The 22,745-nt window shown below is 46.9% G+C and overlaps 2 protein-coding genes across 2 annotated transcripts; one reads left to right on the top strand and one right to left on the bottom strand.

The window, feature by feature from the left end:
* Nucleotides 1-80: 80 nt before the first annotated feature.
* On the top strand, nt 81-7,425 carry LOC6585708 (DNA-directed RNA polymerase II subunit RPB1). The gene is made up of 4 exons (XM_002011300.4): nt 81-470; nt 1,028-3,271; nt 3,341-5,585; nt 5,720-7,425. The coding sequence occupies exons 1-4, from the start codon at nt 390-392 to the stop codon at nt 6,817-6,819; spliced, it is 5,670 nt and encodes a 1,889-aa protein (XP_002011336.1). The 5' UTR covers nt 81-389; the 3' UTR covers nt 6,820-7,425.
* A 1,105-nt stretch (nt 7,426-8,530) lies between these two features.
* LOC6585709 (ell-associated factor Eaf) lies at nt 8,531-21,634 on the bottom strand. Its single transcript, XM_044011155.1, has 5 exons — nt 20,281-21,634; nt 18,908-19,003; nt 9,829-10,000; nt 9,287-9,755; nt 8,531-8,838 (listed from the first exon to the last, which is right to left on the bottom strand). The coding sequence occupies exons 1-5, from the start codon at nt 21,495-21,497 to the stop codon at nt 8,531-8,533; spliced, it is 2,262 nt and encodes a 753-aa protein (XP_043867090.1). The 5' UTR covers nt 21,498-21,634.
* Nucleotides 21,635-22,745: the final 1,111 nt, after the last annotated feature.

Below are 22,745 nucleotides of genomic sequence, written 5' to 3'. Positions count from 1 at the left end.
CGAAAATAGCCATCGATAAGCACTATCGCACGAAGAGAAGGAAAAACGCAGAGTTGCATTGATAACGAAACTGAGCACCCAATATAATTTTTTTTTAGTGCGCTGTACGGACTGCGTTGCCTCGCGTCTGCAAGTGGAAAACCGCGGATATAGCACAAAAGTCCATTTCGAGCGTTCAGTTGTAATGTTAGGATTGTAAAACATGCGCTGAACACACAACAAACAACCACCAACATTTATTTTAAATTTATCGCCGCCAAAACAAGACGCGTGTGACTATTTACGCTGTACGCTCGCTGGCTTTGTCACGCGTGCAAAACATTTTTCAGCAGTTTTTCACAGTTGCGGAAAATCGCGACACTTGAAAGAGTTTCCCGCAACAAGGCAATATGAGCACCACGACGGATTCGAAGGCGCCGTTGCGCCAGGTGAAACGCGTGCAGTTTGGCATTTTATCACCTGACGAAATAGTAAGTAGCCGCAAATTGAAAAAAAAAGGTCGAATGCAAAATGTGAAATCGACGCCATATTGAAAATCAATTGTCACTGTCGAATTATCAAGCTACAGCTGGCCAATGATTCACTTAGCTAGCGATGGAAGCGCCAAAACTGAATCCCCTGTCCTTATCCTAAATTCAAGTCAAATTAGAATTCCTGAACATTCTCTCCAATTCTCTGATTATGCATACGTATGTAATACTCTGACTAACAGCCGTCCGATTCCATGTACTTCATATATATTTTGATCTCTTGATTAGCCCACATATCCCGCGTCTGTTTTTTATCACGAGTACTAATACATTAATTTTCCCTTTTGTATGAATAATGGGGGAATCACTACAAATAGTAGTATATTGAGTAAATACTAAATGCAAATGCAACAATGGGTAGGAGTACAGTAATACAAAATAGAGGATCTTTCGATTATCTTTGAGCTATCCAGTCCTATAACCGTCAGGTGTCTTAGCTATTTATCTTTCTCTCGGCGGGATCTAGTCTAATGCTTTACATTCTTGCTTAACTTTAGCGCCGAATGTCCGTGACGGAGGGCGGCGTTCAGTTCGCTGAGACCCTGGAAGGCGGTCGGCCGAAGCTAGGCGGCTTGATGGATCCACGCCAGGGCGTGATAGATCGGACGTCGCGTTGTCAGACGTGCGCGGGCAATATGACCGAGTGTCCGGGACATTTTGGGCACATTGATTTAGCTAAACCCGTCTTTCACATCGGCTTCATAACGAAGACCATCAAAATCCTGCGCTGCGTTTGTTTCTATTGCTCCAAGATGTTAGTCTCTCCACACAATCCCAAGATCAAAGAGATTGTCATGAAATCAAAGGGTCAGCCACGGAAACGCTTGGCTTACGTCTACGACCTGTGCAAAGGCAAAACGATTTGCGAGGGCGGCGAGGATATGGACATGACCAAAGATAATCAGCAAGTGGATCCGAACAAGAAGCCCGGCCACGGTGGCTGCGGTCACTATCAGCCATCGATCCGGCGCACTGGACTGGACTTGACGGCCGAATGGAAACACGTCAACGAGGACTCGCAGGAGAAGAAGATCATCGTCTCCGCGGAGCGTGTCTGGGAGATCCTCAAGCATATTACCGACGAAGAGTGCTTCATACTGGGCATGGACCCAAAGTATGCTCGACCCGATTGGATGATTGTCACCGTGCTGCCAGTGCCTCCTCTAGCCGTCCGCCCGGCTGTTGTCATGTTCGGTGCAGCCAAGAACCAGGACGATTTGACCCACAAGTTGGCCGACATCATCAAGGCCAACAATGAGCTGCGCAAGAATGAGGCAAGCGGCGCTGCGGCTCATGTCATACAGGAGAATATAAAGATGCTGCAGTTCCACGTGGCGACGCTGGTCGACAACGATATGCCCGGCATGCCGCGTGCGATGCAGAAGTCGGGCAAGCCGCTGAAAGCGATCAAGGCACGTCTCAAGGGCAAGGAGGGACGTATCCGTGGTAATTTGATGGGAAAGCGTGTGGATTTCTCTGCACGAACTGTCATCACGCCCGATCCCAATTTGCGCATCGACCAGGTCGGCGTGCCACGTTCGATAGCACAAAACCTAACCTTCCCGGAGCTGGTGACTCCATTCAACATCGATCGCATGCAGGAGCTCGTGCGTCGCGGCAATTCGCAATATCCGGGCGCCAAATACATTGTGCGCGACAACGGAGAGCGTATCGATTTGCGTTTCCACCCAAAGTCCTCAGACCTCCATTTGCAGTGCGGCTACAAGGTGGAGCGACATTTGCGAGACGACGACTTGGTCATCTTCAATCGCCAGCCGACGCTGCACAAGATGAGTATGATGGGTCACAGAGTGAAGGTGTTGCCCTGGTCCACGTTCCGCATGAATCTGTCCTGCACATCGCCCTACAATGCCGATTTTGACGGCGACGAGATGAATCTCCATGTCCCCCAATCCATGGAAACGCGCGCTGAAGTTGAGAATATTCACATAACACCTCGACAGATTATTACGCCGCAGGCCAACAAACCCGTCATGGGTATTGTGCAGGATACACTGACCGCCGTCCGTAAGATGACGAAACGTGATGTGTTCATCACGCGGGAGCAGGTGATGAATCTGCTGATGTTCCTGCCCACGTGGGATGGCAAGATGCCGCAGCCGTGCATATTGAAGCCGCGTCCACTGTGGACAGGCAAACAGATCTTCTCATTGATCATACCCGGCAACGTGAACATGATACGCACGCACTCAACGCATCCAGACGAGGAGGACGATGGACCCTACAAGTGGATATCGCCCGGTGACACAAAGGTCATGGTAGAGCACGGCGACCTCATCATGGGCATTCTCTGCAAGAAGACGCTCGGCACGTCAGCCGGCTCCCTGTTGCATATTTGTTTCCTTGAATTGGGTCACGACATTGCCGGACGCTTCTACGGCAACATCCAAACGGTGATCAATAACTGGCTGCTGCTCGAGGGCCACAGCATTGGCATCGGCGACACCATTGCCGATCCGCAGACCTACAACGAGATCCAAATGGCCATCAAGAAGGCCAAGGACGATGTCATCAACGTCATTCAAAAGGCCCACAACATGGAGCTGGAGCCAACGCCCGGCAATACGCTGCGACAGACCTTCGAGAACAAAGTGAATCGCATATTGAACGATGCTCGTGACAAGACTGGTGGATCGGCCAAGAAGTCCCTCACGGAATACAACAATCTAAAGGCTATGGTGGTGTCCGGCTCGAAGGGCTCCAACATTAACATCTCACAGGTAAAAACAGCGGCGAGAGACTCTGCCATCTTTGCATAGATCTAATACCCTTTTTGTATCCATGTCTAGGTTATTGCTTGTGTGGGCCAGCAGAACGTGGAGGGCAAGCGCATACCATATGGCTTCCGCAAGCGCACTCTGCCGCATTTCATCAAGGACGATTATGGTCCAGAGTCTAGGGGCTTTGTGGAGAACTCGTATCTGGCCGGCCTGACACCGTCCGAGTTCTACTTCCACGCCATGGGCGGCAGAGAAGGTTTGATTGATACGGCTGTGAAGACAGCTGAAACTGGCTACATCCAGCGTCGTCTCATCAAGGCTATGGAGTCTGTGATGGTCAACTACGATGGCACCGTGCGTAACTCGGTCGGACAGCTGATTCAGCTGCGTTACGGCGAGGACGGCCTCTGTGGCGAGCTGGTCGAGTTCCAAAATATGCCCACAGTGAAGCTGTCCAATAAGGTCTTTGAGAAGCGCTTCAAATTCGATTGGTCCAATGAGCGGTACATGCGCAAGGTGTTCACAGACGACGTCATCAAAGAGATGACGGACAGCAGCGATGCCATCCAGGAGTTGGAGTCCGAATGGGATCGCCTCGTCAGCGATCGCGATAACCTTCGCACCATCTTTCCCAATGGCGACTCCAAGGTGGTGCTGCCGTGCAACCTGCAGCGCATGATCTGGAATGTGCAGAAGATCTTTCACATCAACAAACGCCTGCCCACGGATCTGTCGCCGATGCGTGTGATCAGAGGCGTGAAGGGATTGCTGGAACGCTGTGTCATTGTCACGGGCAACGATCGCATCTCCAAGCAGGCCAACGAGAACGCCACGCTGCTCTTCCAGTGCCTCATCCGCTCGACCTTGTGCACGAAGTACGTCTCCGAGGAGTTCCGCCTGTCGACAGAGGCATTCGAGTGGTTGATCGGTGAGATCGAGACACGCTTCCAGCAGGCCCAGGCAAATCCTGGTGAAATGGTGGGCGCCTTGGCTGCTCAGAGCTTGGGCGAACCGGCCACGCAGATGACACTGAACACTTTCCATTTCGCTGGTGTGTCCTCGAAGAACGTAACCCTGGGCGTGCCGCGTCTCAAGGAGATTATCAACATATCGAAGAAGCCAAAGGCGCCGTCTCTCACAGTTTTCCTTACCGGCGGCGCCGCTCGCGACGCGGAGAAGGCAAAGAACGTGCTGTGCCGTCTGGAGCATACGACGCTGCGTAAGGTAACAGCCAACACGGCCATTTACTACGATCCAGACCCGCAGCGGACGGTCATTGCGGAGGATCAGGAGTTCGTCAATGTCTACTATGAAATGCCCGACTTTGATCCGACTCGCATTTCGCCCTGGCTGCTGCGCATCGAGCTCGACCGCAAGCGCATGACGGATAAGAAACTGACCATGGAGCAGATTGCCGAGAAGATCAATGTTGGCTTCGGCGAGGATCTGAACTGCATCTTCAATGACGACAATGCGGACAAGCTGGTGCTGCGCATCCGCATCATGAACAACGAGGAGAACAAGTTCCAGGACGAGGACGAGGCAGTCGATAAAATGGAGGACGACATGTTCCTCCGCTGCATCGAGGCCAACATGCTCTCCGACATGACACTGCAGGGCATTGAGGCGATTGGCAAGGTCTATATGCATCTGCCCCAGACGGACAGCAAGAAGCGAATCGTCATCACCGAGACGGGCGAGTTCAAGGCCATCGGCGAGTGGCTGCTGGAAACGGATGGCACGTCGATGATGAAGGTGCTGTCGGAGCGAGATGTCGATCCCATACGCACATCCTCCAATGATATTTGCGAAATCTTCCAAGTGCTGGGCATTGAAGCTGTGCGAAAGTCCGTGGAGAAGGAGATGAACGCTGTGCTACAGTTTTATGGCCTCTACGTGAACTATCGTCATCTGGCCCTGCTTTGCGACGTGATGACGGCCAAGGGCCACTTGATGGCCATCACCCGACACGGCATCAATCGGCAGGATACGGGCGCCCTTATGCGTTGCTCCTTCGAAGAAACTGTGGACGTGTTGATGGATGCAGCTGCGCACGCCGAGACCGATCCTATGCGTGGTGTCTCCGAGAATATCATAATGGGCCAATTGCCCAAAATGGGCACTGGCTGCTTTGATCTGCTGCTGGACGCGGAGAAGTGTCGCTTTGGCATTGAGATTCCCAATTCTCTTGGCAGCAGCATGCTGGGCGGTGCTGCCATCTTTATGGGCGGTGGCTCCACGCCAAGTATGACGCCGCCAATGACGCCATGGGTGAATTGCCATACACCCCGTTACTTTTCGCCATCCGGGCATGGTAAGTGTTAATTCACTCTCTTTCTCGCTCTCGCTTTCGCGTTTTCTCTCGCGCTCGCGCTCGCGCTCTCGCTCTATGTTATATACTTATCCCACTCTCTCTTTCTTTTTTTCTTTCTCTGTGTGTGTTTGCAGTAAGCGCCATGACACCGGGTGGACCCAGTTTCTCGCCCTCGGCCGCTTCAGACGCCTCTGGCATGTCACCCAGCTGGTCGCCGGCACATCCGGGCTCTTCGCCCAGTTCGCCAGGTCCTTCGATGTCGCCGTATTTCCCCGCTTCGCCCAGCGTTTCTCCATCTTATTCGCCCACGTCGCCGAATTATACGGCTTCGTCGCCGGGCGGCGCCTCACCGAATTATTCGCCATCGAGCCCCAATTATTCGCCCACATCGCCGCTTTATGCGTCCACAAGTCCGAGGTACGCCTCGACCACGCCCAACTTCAACCCACAATCGACGGGATATTCGCCTTCGTCGTCGGGCTATTCGCCCACATCGCCTGTGTACTCCCCCACGTCGAATTTCCAGTCGAGCCCGTCGTTTGCGGGAAGCGGCAGCAATATGTATTCGCCTGGCAATGCGTATTCGCCGAGCTCGTCAAATTACTCACCCAATTCACCGTCTTATTCACCAATGTCGCCCTCATATTCGCCGTCAAGTCCATCGTACTCGCCCACGTCGCCCTGTTACTCACCGACATCGCCTTCGTACTCGCCGACTTCGCCGAACTACACGCCCGTCACGCCTTCGTATTCGCCGACATCGCCCAACTACTCGGCGTCGCCGCATTACTCGCCGGCATCGCCGGCCTACTCACAGACAGGCGTCAAATATTCGCCGACATCGCCAACGTATTCGCCGCCCTCGCCGTCATACGACGGCTCGCCAGGTTCGCCGCAGTACACGCCAGGCTCGCCACAATATTCACCAGCCTCGCCCAAATATTCACCCACTTCGCCGCTGTATTCGCCCAGTTCGCCGCAGCACTCGCCGTCGAACCAGTACAGTCCGACAGGATCCACATATTCAGCGACAAGTCCACGCTATTCCCCCAACATGTCCATCTATTCTCCAAGCAGCACCAAATATTCACCCACGTCGCCCACGTACACGCCGACAGCGCGAAACTATTCGCCCACTTCGCCCATGTACTCGCCGACAGCGCCCTCGCACTACAGTCCGACGAGTCCGGCGTACTCGCCGAGCAGTCCCACATTCGAGGAAAGCGACGATTAGAGCCGACCCAAGGCTGCTGCTCAACCTGCAGCCGAGAGGTAGAAGGCGAGGGGAGATGATGATGATGATCTTTGACATGGATGACTATTTCTTAATATAAGTAACGTGAATCGGAGTTCACCATTGTAAATTCATCTTATCTAACAATATATATATTTATATATATCTATATCGATGATTCCCCAATTGCGGACTCGACTGATGTATCAATACTTAATGAGCAACTGGAAGTCTATATGAAAATATTTATTACCGAACCGTACGAGCTTTGTACATCTCTCTGCTTGTCATAGATCGAAGTATGTATGACTGGTGACATATTTACTCTACATGAACAATGAGAGATACATTTATAAATATATTTCAATATTTTACGACTTCACTATTATGATATATCGACGCGGACACATATAAATGAATATAAATATGTATGTGCATGCACGTCTAGCTAATTTTTTTTTTCCTGTTCTATATACACCTACGAACATTGCGCAAGACAGATTATATCCACAAATATATATTAAACGTTTAAGTCGTAAATAAGCTACGAAAAAAAATTTAATTGATATACATACCAAGAAAATAAAGAGTTTTGTAAAAAACCAACAAATTTTTGATATGATTTCCTTACCTCTTGATGAATGCATACATGAGTTTATATCTGATTAGATGATATTAAGAGGCAGCGAAAAAGCTGAGATTAGCTGAGTACGACAGACAAAGATATATGTATATAGATACATGAAGATATATATAGGCATAGATTGATATAGACATTTCCAGAAGATATTCCTTATACAAGGAAACCCTAAACGAAATTGTATGTGATATATTTGTTTTAAGGAAAGCATTTTCAATCCAGATTTTATAGACAGCATACATACATACATATGTTCTTTAGATGTACTAAGATTCCTCTAGTACATACATATAGGCATAGAGGAAAGATATTCCCGTGGTATATAGATGTGATGCATAATATGTATATACTTGAAATCTAATCAGATGCAACAGTTTAAATAGACCCAATCCCAACTTCCTCGCGAATAAAACCTTTGTCGTTTAAATGTAAATAAAAAAAAAAAAAAATTAGGTATATATATTTTTGCCATAATTGATAAATTATTTATATATAGATATACATGTGTGTATATCGGTTGTACGAATAAGTGCCGTTATGCTACATGGGATTAGTTAAAACAAAATATTCGATACGAACTATGATTAGCATTTGGACTATACGCCTAGCAGACGGGACTCTATGTAAAATAGTTAGTTAGTTCATAAGGATCTAAGTAGGTGTGATTATATATATTTGTATATGTATATTGTATATCAGCTACTAGTAAAAACTCTTAATTATGGGACTTTCAAATGTTGGACTCGATTGATCTCCTTGTCTTAGAGGCTACTCTTACCTAGTTATAAATTAGATTAGAAGAAAAAAAAAAAAGTTTTTTTTTTTGGGATTTTTGTTTTGGATTGGTACAATTGAAGACTAGAACTATACATGGGATTTACTTGGATAAGGGGAACTTGAGGGGATTATCTTTCGTATTTGCTGGCTTAGGTGGTTAGTTTTGGATAGGATTAGGTTAGCTGTGACTAGTATTGGTTGAGAATTGGCTTATGAGTATTTCGATTGCTCTGATTGCTGCTGCTCCTGCTGCAGCTGCTGCTGCTGCTGTGCGAGCAACTGTTGCTTGCGCGGTCAAGCGACAATATCGCTGCCCGGATTGTAGCCAAAGTAGTTGAGATTGAAGTCGTCGCTGAATAGCACCTCCTCCTCGGACGGCTCCACCTGGTGGGACATCTGTATGCCCAGCTCCATGGGATCGATCTCTGTGATGTAGTACTGCGAGTGGGCGAGGCTGCCTGCCAGCAGGTTGCTGCTGCTCCCGCTGTGCTGCTGCTGCTGCTGCTGTTGATGCTGTTGCTGCTGTTGATGATGCTGATGCTGATGCTGGCGCAGTCCGCTCTCCGTGACGACGACGTCTTTGTGTATGGGATTGAGATAGTCTTCTGGAAGAAAGGCAGCCATTAATCAAGCCATCAGACACTCAATGAATCAATCAGTCAATCACTCAAGAAGAAATTGGAGTACCTGCATCTCACTCCATCAGTCAAGCAGTCAATCAGTGAAGGAATCACACACTCAGTCAAGTAAATTCACTATCAAGTCAACCTATCAAGCAATCAATCAATCACTCTCAATCTACAGTACCTGCCCATTAATTAACCACCCTATCAAGCTATCAATCAATCACCGTCAATCTCCTTCAGTACCTGCCAATCAATCAATAACCTAAATCAACCCATTAAATCATATCCATCAGTCAACCTATCAAGCAGTCAATCCCCTATCAATCCGAATCTCAATAATAGAATCACTGACACTCAATCAATCAATCATACAGGTATCATCACCCTGTCACCCCATCAATCAGTCAATCCAATTGCTACTCACCATTGTCGAGCAGCACATCCTGATAGGTGCTGATGATGGAGTTGACCGACTGCACCTCCACCTCTCGGTGGATGCCATTGAGGATCTGTCCCGCCGTCTTGCGCAGCTCGTCGTCGCTCAGCAGATCGCTGAACGGCAACAGTCGCTGCGAATGCGAGTGCGAATGCGGATGCGGATGCGGATGCGATGTGGGCGACTCGTCGCTCTGCGTCTGCTGCAGCATTTCGTGGGTGAGGGCAGCGGCAGCAACAGCTGCCTCATCGTACATGCAGTTAGCCGTCTGCTGCTGCGGCGAGTGCGAGTGCTGCAACTGTTGCTGCTGTTGCAATTGTTGTTGCTGCTGCTGCTGCTGTTGTTGTTGTTGCTGCTGTTGCTGTTGCTGCTGCTGCTGCATCTGCTGCTGATGCTGTTGAATGCGCTCGCGATTGATGGACTCCATTTTGAAGAACAGATCCAAGCGTTGCTTTTTCTGCAATCCAAACAAATTCAGAGTGAGCAAAGCTTGTTGTGCGTGTGTATGTATGTGTGTGTGTGTCGCTTACATGCTCCCAGGCCAACACATTCTCCGCCGAGTCTCCGCTGGATATGGCCCACAGATGGCCAGCGCCCTGCGGCGCCTTTACGCCCTTGCGAAAGTGCGGATTGATCGAGAGATTGTGCCGCACCGAGTTCTTCCAGCGATCATCGTTCGACTTGTAGTACGGAAAGCGGTCGCTGCATCGATTAGAGAGAGACAAGCATATAGCAGGCAGTCAAGAAAGAGCGAGAGAGAGAGAGAAGAGAGATGTTTTGTAGATTAGCATTGGCTTTATTAGAGAGACTTGTGAGATATGTGAATGTGCTAAATACTTATGTTTGACTATGGTAAGCAGTTTAGAGTGCTGCGGTGGGGTATGATCGACTAGCAGCTACCCTGGAACTAACAGAGCGATATGCGACTTTGAATGAAGACACGAATTATATGATAGGAACAAACTTATTCACCTTCAACTTTGAAGCCTGACTCCATATATATCTATATATCTACATATATCTATTGTATTGCATATATATGTATATTGTATATATTGGATTCATTGTAAAAGTCTTTCGCTTGGAAGGGGTCGCTGATTGGTCAAGGCGCAGAGGGCTTGGGGGTTGCAAGGGTGAGTGCAACGGCGGCTGATTGGCCAGTGGCGTGGTCAGGTTAGGTCAGGTTAGGTGCTACCCCCGGCTGGTTCTGGCCTGCTCGGGCCACTCACAAGCTGAAGAACTTTTTGACCAGTCGCAATTAAAGTTGGCAACATGCGAAGCCAAGTTAACAGGCAATTTGCAGCGAACACGTCACGGCACGGCACTGCGGCAGAGCTCCAAAAGGGACGAAGCAGGCGCAGGGCCAGCAGGGAGCACCGTGGACAGGAACACGGATACGGACACGGACAGCGGCAGTGGCACAAATTATGCGTCGTTTTGTAGGCAGTCACGAACAGGCGATTTGGACAGAAACGAAAATACAAAAAGAAACGAGAGGCAGGCGTGCTACAGGGGGCAATGAGCGACTAGTAGATACCCTTCAAATTAAAGCTGTACAGAGTGAGTAACAAATACTTAAGAGACTGAGCTCTGGTTCATTAGTTAACCTTGAGCACTAGTTCACTCAGTTTACTAGATCCATAATCAGTTTTATTGAAATTACATGGTTCATTGTTCACCTGACTAGTTCAGCTCATTTTCAGAACTAGTGCATTATTCATTAGAACAGATTAAGTTCACTTTCCCAGCCAGTCTAGTTCATTAGTTAACTTTGAGCACTAGTTCACTCAGTTTACTAGGTCCATAATCAGTTTTATTGAAATTACATGGTTCATTGTTCACTTGACTAGTTCAGCTCATTTTCAGAACTAGTGCATTATTCATTAGAACAGATTCAGTTCACTTTCCCAGCCAGTCTAGTTCATTAGTTAACTTTGAGCACTAGTTCACTCAGTTTACTAGATCCATAATCAGTTTTATTGAAATTACATGGTTCATTGTTCACTTGACTAGTTCAGCTCATTTTCAGAACTAGTGCATTATTCATTAGAACAGATTCAGTTCACCTTCCCAGCCAGTTCATTCTGAATACCTCAATAGATGGCATAGTTCATGAGCTAGTTCACTGCCGTAATTAGTTTATTCTGATCTCTAAGCCAATTCCCACTGACTAGTTCATGCCAGCTTCCTGTCTTGATCACTCATCGATTCATTTCGATATTCCGTTCAATCTAGGTTTCCAGGGTATACAAAATGGAGTAGTTGGCGAGCAGTTGGGCCGGTAAGCCCTGCCCGCCCCACCACCTCATGTGGGCTTCGCACAGAGCATATGTAAAAGGAAACTACGTCGACCGGAAAGGACATCGCGTGCCGCGGCGCCCTCCCACTCGGGCAGGGGCAGGGGCAGGGGCAGGGGGCAGGAGGCGGGTGGCTGGCGACTGGCGGCTAGAGCTGGGCAACAAAATGGAAAGTATTTCAAATTGCGGCACACAGAGAGAGAGAGAGAGAGAGAGAGAGAAAGAGAGAGCGAGAGGGAGATAGGGCAGGGGAGAGGGAGATGGCGAGAGAGTGTGCGCCACGCGCCAAGTCCAGAAAACAACCCCCGCAATCAGCGTGCGCTGTCATTGGCTAACGGCTGCCCCCTCCTGACCCTGCCCCTGCTCTGCCCAACCCCTTCCATCCGCTGCTCCACCTGCTCAAGCTAAAAAGCAATCCAACATTTTTTCATTTTGCTTTTCTTTTTTTCTTTTTTTCCTTTTTGTGTATTTCCACACGCGAGGCCCGCATTCAGACTCGACTGGCTATATAACTATATAGCTAGCATACGTATGTATACAGACATATATCTATATCTATTATAGCTTATATTTTGTCGACTCATAAATGAAATGGAACAATTCGAAATGGAGTGCATAAATCTAAGGCAAACCCCCTTCGTCCGGGTTTCTCCAGCTGAAAGCCAGCGTCAGGCAGCTCTTTAATGATACAAAAAAAAAATCTACCGTCCACCCCCATCTGAATACAACTGTCATGGACTACCCCATACCCCACCGGGCGGCATATATAGGCGATTATGTTTGGGGCACGCAGACGTCATGACGCATCAACGGAAACACACAGCCAACAGCCAAGATGATGGCACTTCACATTCCATGCGAATGGAGAGGGATACATCCCACATATGAATCCCTAATATATGTATATATCTAGTTTTGTAATATGAGGTGGCTTATATACATATATAGTCAAGATACCCATTGTGTAGGTGCCAAATAAGGTAAATTGGGTAGAGCTAGCATTGCAACAGAGCCCCTAGATACCTCTTATCTGATTGATTGTGATTGATCCATTTGATGACTCAGCTGAATGATGATCTGATGCAAGATGATTGTGCCGAATGATGGACGTAAATGTGTTTTATATTCATGTTGATTGATCTGATTGATTGTGTATGATCTGATTGAGAATGACTGAGACGATTTATGAAAACGATTTATGAACGGTCTAATTAATGATTGATGCTGAGTGATTCATTGATGATGAATCTTCTCTTAGAATATGATTGATAGAATATGATCTTAGATTGATTGAATATGCAGGCTAGTTTTAATTGATGATAAGTCTCATGGACTGATTGGAGTAGTATATCGTTCGATGATGATGATTGTTAATGACTAATAATTACTGACTGTTTCACTACACATTTGACGGATATGATTGATTATGGATATTGTTTGGATTAATCTCTGATATATATTACAAACACAAACCGATAACTATCGATAGAGCATGTCTCTTCAAATAATGATAAATTATACTACATCACAGAGAGTTATAGACATTAAAGGGTATTTCCTTATTTTATGTTTTCCTAATTTAATATTTTTGCTTCTTAAAAAATTGGATTGTTTTGCTCAATGTTTGGCATGTTTGAGTTATTACTGTGGGTATTATGGAACACCCAAATGCACTTGTAAAATTATAAATGCGAAATACGAAAAGCGGAAAATATGAGGAGGGAAAATGAGAAAATGGGAAGTGCTCTGGCCAAGTGGGCGAGCTTTGGCTGCATGTCTGACAGGCTTTAATCATGCTCCAGGCCAATCGATAGGCAGACATGCATACATACATGTGCATGTGTGTCTGTGTGTGTGTATCTCCTCGCACTTGTCGAATTGTCAACGTTGTTGTGGATTGATTGAGAGGGTGTATATATGCATTCATATATGGAAGAAGAGGGGTGTACGGAGTTCATCCACTATCAACTACCCACTATCATCGTGCTCATCATTGTCAATGAATTGAATGAATGACTGCGCCTCGTTCACAGTCACAGTCACAGTCACAGTCGCAGTCGCAGTCACATCCACATTTGCCTTCAGCTTCAAATTGTCCTAATGCACGGCATGGCTGGGTGGTAGAAGGTGGGCCTACCTGCCCCCTGCTCGCTCCCTCCTAGTGTGCCTAATACGCCTGGTCTTCTTTTATAACATCAACTCGAATTGTCGGAAGTTTCGTTTTCGATATCGAAAATAATGCGAGTGGCCGAACGGCATCCGGCTATGCCATGCCCATCACATAGAGGGTGCGGAGCTAGGGCCGGGGGATTTTTGTGACAGGTGGAGGCGTGCCTGTAGGTGGGCGGGTAGGTGGTTGGGGGTGGTTCCGCCTGCTGTCCGGCAAGAAGCCTCAGGTGCTGTAATTGAGTTTGAAATTCGAATTGGTTTACTGCAGCTCCGGAAAGCTGCCTCGAGAAGGGGGCCGGGTGAGCGGCAGCGGAGGCTAGAGTGAGCCTGGTGCCTGGACGGCGTCCGTGTAATGCATTCTGTCTGATAGGCTGGGAGCTGGTCGCTCGTCGCTCGGACTGGTGGCTGAATGGATGGCTGACTGGCTGGTTGGTTGGCTGTCCGTGCCGTGTCAAGGCGTGCCTGGCACGCAAGCCAACACACACACACACACACACACATACAGAGACAGAGATAGAGAGAGGGAGAATGAGAGGGAGCGAAAGAGACAGCCCTACATTTTTGACATGGCGCCCAGGAGCCCAGCCCCCCTGCTCCGCTCTTCTCCAGCAGTTCAGACTGGGCAACTACTTCTGGCGGTTTGTTTCGAGTTGATTTCTGCATTCATATATATTTATATAGACTCTCTATGTGTACATTCATGCACATATATAAATATATATAAAGAAAACGACTCGGTTCAGTTCATAAATTGTGAACAAATTTATGGATTTATGGCAGTTGAGGAAGTTTGCCTTCGCCTTTGGTCTCTGGTTGAAAAATACGAAGGAAACTTTTAAATACAATAATGGGGCGTAGCTAGCCACGCCCCACCGAGCAACGGGCAGATACAGGTAGAGATAGAGAAATAAATAGAAATGGAGATACACATACAGATACTGACACAGATACAGATACGAATACAGATACAGATACAGATAAAGATACAGATACAGATACAGATACAGATACAGATACAGATACAGATACAGATACAGATACAGATACAGATACAGATACAGATACAGATACAGATACAGATACAGATACAGATACAGATACAGATACAGATACAGATACAGATACAGATACAGATACAGATACAGATACAGATACAGATACAGATACAGATACAGATACAGATACAGATACAGATACAGATACAGATACAGATACAGATACAGATACAGATACAGATACAGATACAGATACAGATACAGATACAGATACAGATACAGATACAGATACAGATACAGATACAGATACAGATACAGATACAGATACAGATACAGATACAGATACAGATACAGATACAGATACAGATACAGATACAGATACAGATACAGATACAGATACAGATACAGATACAGATACAGATACAGATACAGATACAGATACAGATACAGATACAGATACAGATACAGATACAGATACAGATACAGATACAGATACAGATACAGATACAGATACAGATACAGATACAGATACAGATACAGATACAGATACAGATACAGATACAGATACAGATACAGATACAGATACAGATACAGATACAGATACAGATACAGATACAGATACAGATACAGATACAGATACAGATACAGATACAGATACAGATACAGATACAGATACAGATACAGATACAGATACAGATACAGATACAGATACAGATACAGATACACGCACATGTCCTGCACATGCCATGTCCTGCTGCTCTCAACCCTCTATCCTTCGCCTTGGACACTCGCTCTTGGCCTTGCTCAATGAACCATGATCCGCATCCAATAAACACTCAATATGCAATTCAAATTGACCGGAAGAACAGTTGCCCCTCACCCCATCGCCCATCAGCCCTGGGCCCTCTCCCTACCCTCTGGACTCCTACGCAGGATCGCGCTGCCTGCGCCTGGGAGTTGGCTAATGGGTTGACCGAGTAATTGCTGGCAATTGTGCGCCGAGTTGCGCTTGTCAAACACCTGATATCCGTATGCATTGAGCCGTGTCAAAGGTGTGTGGAAAGCGGCCAACGGACGGAAAGGGCCGCAAAGCGAAGCGAAGCGGCGCGGCGCCGTTTAACGCATGCACAAAACGTTTCCAAGTTTCCAAGCCCAGGCAATTAATAATTATCGTGTGTATAAATTTCATGGGCAATTGCCAGAGAGAGATGGAGTGCGGGAGAGAGAGAGAGAGAGAGAGAGAGAGAGAGGGAGAGAGGAGGCGGCAGAGGGCGAGCGGAAGCCTTGCGTGGGCGAGCCCTTGCGCCGGCGCGTCTTTTGCCTTGAACGAGGCGAGGACGCGGCCCTGGTAGAAAGCACTGCCTAAAAACCCCTAAAGAAACATCCCCAACCCTTCCCCCTTTAGAGCAGCCCTCGTCACGCCCCACTCCCGCTGTCGCCCCCCTCATCTGCTCTGCTGGAGCCGCAAAGTAAATTTGTGAATGGTTAATGAAAACTTGCCCAAAGAACAAAAAACAACTACAACAACTGAGCAAAGAGGAGGGGGTTAGACAGTGGCGTGGGTAGGCATGGGTAGGGGCAGGGGAAGATCTAGGGGTTGGGGTGTAGAGCTGGTCGGCGTGCTGGCTCATTACATTTAATGAACAGGTTGCCCACGGGGGCCAGGTGATGGGCAAATGTCATAAATTGCTAGCAAGTTGAGTCTACGACTAGGGCTAGCGGTAGGGGTTGGGGGTCGCTACTTTGGGGGCGGCTTTTTCTCTATATAAATTTACATATATATAGGCTATTTACACGCAACATTTGAGCCGGGTTTACCAAATATTTACAGTGATTCGGTGGAAGCAGACCCGAAACAACTTTCATAATTTGTGGAAGCCCAAACCCCAAATGGGGGTAGCCGGGTGGGAGGGGGTGGCAAATTAATGAACCTTGAAAAATGTGTTAAAACTTTTTTATTATTGTCATTGCATTGCTATATTCACATATAGACAGATACGTATACCCCACAAATATACAGTATATAGTGCATGTATGTAAAGCTCTCTAGAAAGTGGGACGGACTAAAAGAAGACATAGCTCAGCACAGTTCGGAAACGCCTAGAAACGTAGAAGTTTCCAATTAAAAAGTTCTCGAAGAGCAAAGAAATTCTATTTGAGTTTCGATTAAAGGAATTTGTATCGAGTCAACCGACGGAACCTAAAGAAAGAGGATTTTAGATTTTTGACTTGGCATTCAGAGCGACCTTCTAGAGAAAGAGAGAGAGAGAGAGAGTGGGAAGTCGAGAAGCAAGCAAAGCTAACTTATCAAGCTGATGGGGGTATCCCAGAGATAGAAGGATGTGAGTTACGCAGATTGCTTTGAGAGGTGGTGAAAGAAGAGAGGAAGACAGAGAAAGAGAGAGAGAGAGAGAGAAAGAGAGAGATAGGAAGATGAAGTCAAATATAGAGGAAGGGAAAAAATATAGAATGTCAATAACAAATTGAATGTTCAAATAGAAATCAAAGAAAGAGGGAGAGAGAAATATAGATAATATAGAATAATATTAATATAGTAAAATGTAATGAAAAAGAGATAGTGGAAGAATTATAGGGAAAGAGAGAGAACGAGGCAGAGAAAGAGAGAGAGAAACAAAGAAAGTGTAAGAGAGAAAGCAAGAAAGAGAAATAGATAGAGAGCGTAAAATAGAGTGACAGGGAATGAGAGAGAGAGAGAGAGAGAATCCGAGAGAATATAAAAGAAGAGAAGTAAAAGAGCGAATGAGACAGAGAGAAAGAGATGCAACGAGAGAGTGGGAGTACTAGCTGGATAGAGAGATAGGGAGACATTCATGCAGAGAGAGAGAGAGAGAGAGAGACAGAGAGAGAGAGAGAGAGAGAGTATACAGAGAGAGAGAGAGAGTATACAGAGGGAGAGAGAGGAAGACATCCCTAGATATATATATATATACATATCTTAATGTGCGAAACAACTTGTTGAGCAACACCAACAACAACTGTAAACATTTTTGATTAGCAACAAAAGGCGAATTGAGGAAATGGCAAAAAAGTACAGGAATACAAAAACAGAAGCAAAGAATGAAAAACAAAACAAAGAACATGCCAAGCGTTTGTAGCAGGTAATAAATTATTGGAACTGGAAACTTTTTAATTTAAAAGTTGTTGTTGTTGTTTGTGTGGTTGTTGTTGTTGCCGTTGCTGTCGGTTGTTAGCCAAACAAGCCAAAGAAGAGTTAAGGCAAGCGCTGCTATGAATACCCTATAGAACGTAATGCGAGAAGCAAATATCAACAATCTATCGAATAAAATTCAAGATCAATGGCGATTCCAATCAATTTCAATCAGTTAATTATGAAATTATTACAATTCTTGTTGGCAATTAACAAATGTGATTAAATTTTTCCCGGAATCAGAAATTACCTACTCCATAGTCCGATTTTGAATAGATATGGATAGGGATATATACATATGGTATATGTAAGGTAGATATATATATAGATATAAATATTGCCAATAATATTTATCGGTAAAGATTCTTGGACATTTATAGCATATTTTATTGAACGGGAAACCAGAAATTTTGCAATCGGCGAGCTCATTGATAGCTAGAATTCACTTAATGTGCTATTCAATCTATCAGTCAGTTAATCTATCAATAAGCTATCAATCAAATTTCATATATGGAGATTAGCTGGATATATGCATAAATATACAAATTTGTATGTCCAATTTTGCAATAGAGCTATGGCTGAAACTTCCTTGGATATACATATCTGTTGCATATACTCTATGTATTTCTTCATTTTTTAAAAGTATTTCACAGCACCCAAATACCCTCTGAAATTAGAGCACTTGGTGAGGGGGTTTTGCTGGAATTGGAATTGGAAAAAGTGAACAGCGAGAATGCGCAAAGAAATGCTTGAGATTTGTTTACTTACATCCGGCATAGCCACAGCTACACACACAGGTACACACACACACACACAGACACACACACACAGCTACACACAGGTGTACACCCACACAAAATGCCGTAGAAAAAAGGTGGAAAAACTACGAACTGTGGGTGGTTCGGTCTCTACAGTTAGTGGATCGGGTGGGTTGGGGTGTGCCATGCACTTTGGGGGTTGCTGTGGTGGGTGTACTTACGATATCCATTGGTATATGCCAGACACCGTCAGCTCACCCTTGTCCTCGAGGGCGTATTCGATGAGTTCCGTGTATGTAAACGGTGGTTTCTTTGGCCTGCTTGTTTTGCGGTGGTTGGTGGTGCGGTGGGCGCCCACATCGATTGGCGAGTGCAAAGATGAGAGAGAGCGAGAAAGAAAGACAGAGTGGAGTGAGTGAGAAAATACGTCAAATAAATATTTATTAAAATGGAGTTGCGTTTGGTTAAAGAGGATTTTTGTTGAATATGTTTCGAGTCTTGGCTGAAAAACTGAGAGCAAAAATAGATAAATATATATCTGAGCAAATATATATAAATACTATACACAAGTCTATATGAAGTTGCTTAAATTCGTAGTGAAGCAAATCACAGAGTTTTGCCTAATATGCATATATCTTAGAGATTTCACAATTGCTTGAGCTTGTGATAAAACCTTAATTTGTCGAATTGCCATACGAATTAATTCCTATATAGATCAATCTGCAGAGCAGATCAGAAGTACCTTTAAAAGAACTTGTTGATCTTTGTTCAAAAACTGTGGAAGTTTATACATGAAAAACCAAATATTTTTTTTCTTTTGTTGATTATAGATGACAAAAAGAGAGAGAAATAAGGAGTCTAAAAGAAATATCCTGAGGGAGCTTTTACTCAGATTATCTCCATCGTCTCATCTACCTAAGATCCCTCTTTAGCTGCAGTTGACCGCTGGCTACACATAGGAGTAGACTCTTGCTCCTAAGATGCTGTTGCCCAATATATTATTAATCTCACTTTCTCTAGAGCAAAGCTAGCAAAATTTGTTATCAACATGAATTTCTCTCAATTTCCCAAGGACAGCTGGTAACATGACCATCCGTCTTCCTAGCTGACCCAGGCAAGCTTTTCGCATCGGGCTTGGTCTTGTTTTCTATTTGCAGATGATCTTTGTTTTGCTGTAGAGTAAAGACTATTCGGCTTTTAGGCTACTACTACTACTTTTAGGTTACTACTCAACTGAGCTCTGTCTTCCTGAAAAAAAAAAATTTAATACCAGCTTCACTTTCGTTCTTCTGCTTTCTGTGTCCTTCTATCTTCCTTCTCACAAGGACCAGGCATTAATTTCTACCTGCTTGGATCTACTGCTTGGTCTAAACCCATCTGTTATTAACATATATAGAGGGATCTCTTTACTATTTGGGTTAGACCCATCTCCTATTAACATCTACCTATAGGGGGATCTCTTTACTTCTTAGCTTAGACTAATCTCTGTGCGCTCACAAGTTCTGCGCTTGCCTTAGTTCTCCCTCACATTGGATTACTCATCTAAACAGGAGACGCCTCTCTTAGATCCCTCCCTCGACCGTTCGCTACTTACGCTTTGGATGCTGTATCCTCGACCACAACATGCTCGGCGACAATCATATCGTTGCCGTCCATCTCGGAGGTGACTTCCATGACCAGTTCCTCGAACTTGCGTCCGGCTTTGGTTGGCGTCGCTGTTGCTGCTGCTGCAGCTGCTCCCGTGGCTCCTCCTCCAGCTGCTGCTGTCGTTGTGGCTGCTGCTGCTGCTGCCGTGGAGGAGGAGTTGGAGCAGCTCTTGGGCGAGCCGCGGGGCTCTTGCTGGGACGAGTGACTGTGACTGGAGTTCGATGCGGAGGCCGGCGAGGCCGAGCTGCAGGGCGATGCGCTGGCCATGTGGGCGGCTGTCGCCGCTGTGGGCGTGGCGGCCTCCAGGCCCACGCCCAGCCGTGCCATGCCGCCGCCCACGTCGGGCGAGAGGTGCGGAAACTCGTCGAACTTGAAGTTGAGCAGCCACGAGAGATTCTTGTCCTCGAAGTCCGGCTCCGGCGAGGAGCGAGCTGGGCAGGTCAATGAACGGGACTGCGACTGTGCTGTGGGCTGTGACTGTGACTGTGACTGGGGCTGCTGCTGCTGCTGCGGCGGCTGCTTCTGTGCGATGGGCACCAGGAAGCCGCTGCCAGTGGCCGCCAGCTGGAGCTGCTGCTCCGCCTGCGCGTCCAGCTGGCTGTCCGGCTGATTCTGCATGGGCGGCAGCGTCGCGTTCAGCTGCGAGATCTCCGTCTGCAGTCCCGTCGTGTAGCGGTGATCCAGCTCGAGCAGCTCGCCCGCCTGCCAGCCCCCGGCGTCCGCCTCCAGGGGCGCCGCGGGCGGCGCGCAGTAGGAGGCGGCGGGCACCAGCAGCTGATTGTCGTAGGCGAACAAGTCGTTGATGAAGGCCGCGCCGGCCGTGCCGCTGGCGCTCGTGTCCAGCTGCAGCTGAAAGCATAGATCGCCGGCTGCCCCCACTCCCACACCCACGCCGACTCCCACTCCAGGAGCGACGCCGACTCCGTTCACATCGTAGTCCAGGTGGCGCTTCTTCCAGGGATTCGCGTTGAGCTGCTCGTAGGGCTCCTCCAGTTGGGTTTCGTATTTGCGCTTGAGGAAGTTGAATTCGCAGTTCGAGGGCAGCGAGTTGTTGTTGTTGTTGTTGTTGTTGTGATGGCTGGAAGTGTGACTGGAATGCTCAGTGGAATGCGGCTGGGCGGCTGAGCTGTTGTTGGGCCCATTGACGGGCATATTGACAATCATTTTCCTCTGCTTTCTGCCTTCTTCTTCTTCTTCTTCTTCTTCTTCTTCTTGTTCACTTTTCACACGAATTCGCACGTCAATTTTTCACAGAGCACACAAAAAAAAGAAGCACTAACAGCGAGAGGGAACGAAGGAGAGAGAGCGAGAGAGACAGACAGCGGGAGAGACAGAGGCAGAGAGAGGGAGAGAGAGTGTTTGGAGTTTTTCGGTTGAGGCCAAAGGAAACTTTTGCGCGTTTGGTTTCCGTCTCGCGCTGCGACTGGCCACGGAATGCGGCTGAAGGATTTGACGGAAGCAACATTTGGCCAGGAGCTGCGCGCTGCCAGGATGGGCAGCGACTGCGGCAGCGCTATCTCTATCTCTCTCCACCTCTCTCGCTCTCTCGCTCTCTCGCTCGCACTCGCATTACACTCGCGCATTGAGTCAAGCACAACAACTATCGATGAACCCCCTAGCCAACCAAAACCCTAGCCATAACCCGAACTCAAACACGAGCCTACGACCTTTTAACGGTACTCAAAAGCGTGCTCTTTCGCATACCCTGTAAGCTGTGGCCAATGGGGTCTCTTGCTTATGAAAGACAGTTGCCTCTTTGTATATTTCCATTAGCTGTATTCAATATACTCCTCAACAGGGCCAAATGGGGTATATTCAGCATGAGCATATACCCTGTTTTCTTTTCGTCAAGCGTATATTTCCGATGCTAATATCTAGAGAATACCCTATATATAAAATCTAATGGGAGATATAGATAGGCTAGACTATGATTCATAGAGTAATTCATCCATGGAATGCATATACCCCACTTGCCAAGGATTTGCATCTCTTGATTGTCATTTTCTTGGCTGGAGTCGAGGGGTTGCTGAACTGTTCAGCTGTTTTTGCAGCATGTGATGGCAGGGTATTTACTAGTCGCGCACTCCCCACAAATAAAGTGCACTAACTTCGTGCTCGCTTCTCTTGGTTCTGCTCGGTCGCGTTTTGCCCATAATCGAACATGTGCCATGAGCTTATGTAGATGTGTATATGTGTATATGTATATATGTATATATATATATATGAGGACTTGTCGACGCGACGCAGGGGAGAGGGCGTTCATTGAAGCGCCTAATCGGACACCCTGTGGCAGACAGCCTGTCGAGCTGCCTCGCGCACAGGTGTTGCGCAGTGGCCAACAGAGCGAAAGAGAGAGCGCAGAGAGAGAGAGAGAGAGAGAGAGAGAGAAATAAAGTTAGGAAAAGAATTTAT

Source organism: Drosophila mojavensis, unplaced genomic scaffold, assembly GCF_018153725.1.
Source record: "Drosophila mojavensis isolate 15081-1352.22 unplaced genomic scaffold, ASM1815372v1 contig_136, whole genome shotgun sequence".
NCBI classification, from domain to species: Eukaryota; Metazoa; Arthropoda; class Insecta; order Diptera; family Drosophilidae; genus Drosophila; species Drosophila mojavensis.
Note: the sequence above shows the minus strand (reverse complement) of the source record. Positions and strands in the feature narration are given on the sequence as shown.

What these genes read in the sequence shown, in the direction of transcription:
- LOC6585708 (XM_002011300.4), top strand. Translation starts at nt 390, where the DNA reads ATGAGCACCACGACGGATTCGAAGGCGCCGTTGCGCCAGGTGAAACGC. An exon ending in CCAACATTAACATCTCACAG is followed by an intron (nt 3,272 to 3,340) that starts GTAAAAACAGCG and finishes ATCCATGTCTAG; the next exon opens with GTTATTGCTTGTGTGGGCCA. An exon ending in CTTTTCGCCATCCGGGCATG is followed by an intron (nt 5,586 to 5,719) that starts GTAAGTGTTAAT and finishes GTGTGTTTGCAG; the next exon opens with TAAGCGCCATGACACCGGGT.
- LOC6585709 (XM_044011155.1), bottom strand. Translation starts at nt 21,497, where the DNA reads ATGATTGTCAATATGCCCGTCAATGGGCCCAACAACAGCTCAGCCGCC. An exon ending in GAGGATACAGCATCCAAAGC is followed by an intron (nt 19,004 to 20,280) that starts GTAAGTAGCGAA and finishes CAAAACAAGCAG; the next exon opens with GCCAAAGAAACCACCGTTTA. An exon ending in ATGTGTTGGCCTGGGAGCAT is followed by an intron (nt 9,756 to 9,828) that starts GTAAGCGACACA and finishes TTTGGATTGCAG; the next exon opens with AAAAAGCAACGCTTGGATCT.